Source organism: Helianthus annuus, chromosome 4 (genome assembly GCF_002127325.2).
Source record: "Helianthus annuus cultivar XRQ/B chromosome 4, HanXRQr2.0-SUNRISE, whole genome shotgun sequence".
In the NCBI taxonomy this organism is placed as follows: Eukaryota; Viridiplantae; Streptophyta; class Magnoliopsida; order Asterales; family Asteraceae; genus Helianthus; species Helianthus annuus.
The window spans coordinates 163,730,911-163,735,675 of record NC_035436.2 but is presented as its reverse complement, the minus strand read 5'-3'; the positions used below and the strand labels follow the sequence as shown (position 1 = coordinate 163,735,675).

Here is a 4,765-nt window from a genome sequence, read left to right as displayed (position 1 = left end):
GTTCCTACATAAAGGCAATATACAATAACTCTTTTAACGTTTACATAAATTCCCGAAGAACAACCTCTCTTCGACCTTTTACGCATCGCCTCTAGACCACATCCGGGGTTATAGACGTTATGGTACTAACTTTAATGATGTTTTGACCTTAAAAAATAAAAGTTTAGGTGTTATGGTACTAACTTTAATCACATTATTGTCACCTTCATGATTTGCAATAGTAAAAAGATAAAGAAAAACTTAATAAAAGGAAAAGCCATTACTCTGAAATTAAACTTTCTAAAACGTCAAGATTCATCTCTCTAGTCTTCACGCGGATTCCCACCACCAAATATTAAAACCCATCCAACATTTCAACAAATTCACTCAAAATTATTCAATCAATTTCAAACCTCACAAAATGGCATCAGCAGCGATCTTCTCATCTCTACGCCGGAGCCGTTCACCGTCGTTAGACGCCTTCTTAGCACCGGTACATCTCGAAAACGACGTCGTAGGGTTATTAAAAACCCTATCCACCGTCGCATCGGATATTATCAATTCATTCTCCGACAAAACGCCGTCGTTTCAGAAGAGAAATACCAGATCTTTACTCCGGAAAGTTGACTTATTCGTCGTGTTACTAGATTCCGTTCGTAATTCCGGCGAGTCGGGGTCAAACTTACCGTCAACGGTGGTCTTATGCTTTAAGGAGTTGTACCTTCTGCTTTACCGATCCAAAATTCTTCTTGATTACTGCACATATTCTAGTAAGTTATGGCTGTTGCTTCAAAACCCTTCAATTTCCGGTCATTTTCATGATCTGAATCAAGAAATTTCCACCCTTTTAGATGTTCTTCCGATGCATGAATTCAACTGTTTGATTAATAACGATGTTAGAGAACAAATAGATCTACTTCAAAAGCAATCCGTTAGAGATAAATTGTTTATTGACCCACATGATGAAATGTTACGATTGAAATTCTTTAGGTTACTGAACGAAATTGGGGACGAAAAGATTCCAACTTTCGAAGAATTTCATGAATTTTTTGTAACAGAATTGGGGGTTTTTGATTCTAGGGCTTGTAGGGTTGAAATTGAGTTTTTGGAAGAACAAATTGTCAACCATGAGAGTGATCTGGAGCCGTCTGCGTCTGTTCTTGGTGGGTTTATTGCTATGATTAGGTATTGTAGGTTTTTGTTGTTTGGATTTGAAGAAGATGAAGTGGAGATTGCAATGGGGAAAAGGGTTAAAAGAGGCAAGAAGAGAGGGTTGATTAGTAAGGAGATTGCGGATACGTTTATAACGATTCCGAAGGACTTTTGTTGCCCGATTTCGTTGGATTTGATGATGGATCCGGTGATTATATCGACCGGGCAGACGTTTGATCGAGGGTCGATTTCTAGATGGATTGAAGAAGGGCATAGTACTTGCCCGAAGACCGGGCAGGCTCTTGTGCATAAGAAGCTTGTGCCGAATCGTGCACTTAGGAATTTGATTGTGCAGTGGTGTATGGCTCATAAGATCCCTTATACTCCGCCGGAAAACTTGGGTCTTGGGTCTGAGTCGTTTCCAGCTGCTCCCGCGAGTCGGGCAGCGGTTGAAGCGAATAAAGCGACTGTTCGGCTTCTGATTCAACAACTGGAAAACGGGTCGGATTGCGGTAAGGCGATCGCAGCTCGTGAAATCCGTTTCTTGGCGAAAACCGGGAGGGAAAACCGGGGTTTTATAGCGGAATCGGGTGTGATTCCTCATTTGAAGATTTTACTCTCTTCGCAAAGTCCAACTGCCCAGGAGAACGCGGTAACTGCAATCTTGAATCTTTCGATTTATGACAAGAATAAAACGCGTATCATGGAGGAAGACGGGTGTTTGAGATCAATCGTGAGTGTGTTAAAATCCGGGCATACAATTGAATCAAAAGAAAACGCAGCTGCTACGTTGTTCAGTCTTTCCGCAGTTCACGATTACAAGAAGCAAATCGCTGATGAAGAAGGCGCGTTATCAACACTAGCCGGTTTACTAAGAGACGGTACACCGAGAGGGAAAAAAGACGCGGTTACAGCTTTATTCAACCTATCCACCCACACAGCCAACTGCGAGAAAATGATCGAATACGGGGTTGTTAAAGCTTTAATAGAGGCCTTGGAAAACGAAACGGTAGCAGAAGAAGCCGCTGGCGCGTTGGCATTGATAGTACGTCAACCAGTCGGCGCAGAGGCGGTTGGGAACGAGGAAAAGGCGGTGATTGGTCTGATTGGAATGATGAGGTGTGGGACGCCTAGAGGCAAAGAAAACGCAGTGGCGGCATTACTCGAACTTTGTCGGAGGGGTGGGGCCGACACCACCGAACGCGTCTTAAAAGCTCCAGCATTGGCGGGTTTGATCCAAAGTTTGTTATTTACGGGTACTAAACGCGCTAGGCGAAAGGCGGCGTCACTCGCGCGTGTTTTCCAACGTTGTCATTATGATTCGTTGCATTACAACGGGTTACGGTTAGGGTTGGGTTATGGTTTTGCCGGAAACTCTACCACCACCGGAAACCTGGATTCCAGTTTTCCGGCCGAGGCGGTTTCGGTGTCCATGTCTATGTCTGTTTCTGTTTCATAGTATGGCTATATGGTCATCTAAAGGATCATCGGAATATTCATTCTTGTTTTATTACTTTACTTACTATATATGATAATGTAATTTATAATCTAAAAAATTCGTTTATTTAACATTGCTTATCCGGTTACTTGTACGTTTATGCATTAAATGTTGTACCAAACAGTTCTTATCGTGTGATACCCGATCGTTTATATGAATGATCATATATTAAATGTCGCCTGTCACGTTTGGTTATTAAAACTAACGTTATAATGGTTTTTAAGAGGATATGAGATAATTTATTTTTATTTAAAAGATGGAATAAAATAATAAGAAAAGTAGCAAATTCTTGTATCGAGTTTCTACTGTACAAGTTATAATGCTCGGTGTACAAGTCGACAATGCATTGAATGGGTTGGTTGTTACAATGCGTTAAATGGTTGGTTGTATCTAGAATGTAGGAAAGTAAAGGCAATTCATAAATGCACATGATGTATATGCAGTTTTTGACTAACCAAAAGTCAAATTATTTGAATGATGGCAAACAAAGCACCAACGGCCTCTTTCTGTGGCCCAAAATCAATGAAACTTTAGTGGCTACTTCATCATTTTTTCTAAGAAATTAATAATATGTTAATGAGGTAGTGATAGAGTGGTTGTGGGAAAGAATTAGTATTTCTTGTGATTCAGGTTTGATTCTTACTCTTCTTATTATTTTCTGCGGCATTCAGGTGAAGAGCGAATACGGGTGGCGTCGGTTCGACTTGGATGAGAGGCGAGATTTTACCGATTATTCCACTGTCGTGCCTTCGGGCAGGTGGAGGTCGGGTTTCCGCGCATCTGGGGAGAGCCAAGGGGCTGGCGGCAGTCGAGTAGTTGACCTTGGCCACAACGCCCGGTGTCACGGTGGTTGACACATCGTTCCTTGCCGTTAAAAAAAATAATAAATAAATAATAATTAGAAAAGAAAAAAAAGACTTGTTATTCTGGTACCTATATTTCAGTTTTTATTTTAAGAGGTTATAATTTGGTTTTCATTCTGGTCAAGGCAGATGGCCTTTGAAGTGGATGTGTGTTTGTTTTTTAGGTTAATCCTTTTTGTGGTATACCGATATTTCAGTTTTGGTTTTTAAGTGTAACATATTACGTATTTGGTCTTCATTGTTTACTTACGAGTAATATTAGATGGCTTTTAGAAATGACTACGATGCCCTTATCTGTATTTAAAAACAAAATAATAGGATACCTTATCGACAGTCAGTTTATTTATTTCAATAAACCCCCTTAATAGAATTGTAATTCGGCATATACCGAATTAGATTCACCATTTGAATCGAACAATTTACCAAATTGTGAGCATGAGACAAAAAGAAAAAAAATTGGATGGAAACTTCACTTGTGAAAATCCTCTATTTATGAAATCATGAAATCAGCCAACCAAAGCCATCATGCTTAAGAAAACAATCTTGGAGTAGGTACATGGTAAATTCATTCAATTTCTAGAATACAATTTGATGGGGCAAAAAATAGTGATATTGGTAATAATACCATGATACAAAATGCTGATGAGATGTTCGTGTTTCAGTTGATGAGATGTTTGTATAGGGATCGTTAGCCTTTGTTGGAAGACGAAGGGGGTGGCGGGGCTGTTAAAATATAAGAGTATATTTCAATCTTGAGTTGACTAATTTGTTGCAAGTTGTGTTTAGTAGATGCTTGATGTTTGAGGGACCGGAGTAGAAATACGGATACTTGAAGGGCTGAATGTGGAGATTGCTTTTGAAAGTATTAAATGGATGTAGCTAGGTAAACTTAAAAGAAAGGGTTCTAATTCAGTTACGCAGTTTTTGGGGTTTCTATCAAGAGTTCTCTCAGTTTCTTCTACAGGGATAAAAACCAGCCACTCTAGGGTTCGCCGAAGAATCATCCAATTGCCTTCATCTTCTTCAACATCAATACACGGTCACAATTAGGGTTCTCACATCTTCAATCATCTGTATCACCTTGTTTTTTTTGTTTATTCATCTATTTGGTGTATGTTATGTTCATATCAACTGATATAGTTTTAGATCAATTGATTGCATATATTATATCATTGAAGAACTCACAAATTAGTGTGATTTCTTCGAGGGTTTGGTGGTTGTTTTCGTTTGGGTATAAACTTTTAATAAAATCTTTTATCGTCGTTTTTTGTCG

At 39.4% G+C, this 4,765-nt stretch overlaps 1 protein-coding gene across 1 annotated transcript; it reads left to right on the top strand.

Moving 5' to 3' along the window:
• The first annotated feature begins 212 nt into the window (after nt 1-212).
• On the top strand, nt 213-2,762 carry LOC118491115 (U-box domain-containing protein 17-like). The gene has a single exon (XM_035988587.1). It carries the CDS (start codon nt 401-403, stop codon nt 2,588-2,590), a length of 2,190 nt encoding a protein of 729 aa, XP_035844480.1. The 5' UTR covers nt 213-400; the 3' UTR covers nt 2,591-2,762.
• Nucleotides 2,763-4,765: the final 2,003 nt, after the last annotated feature.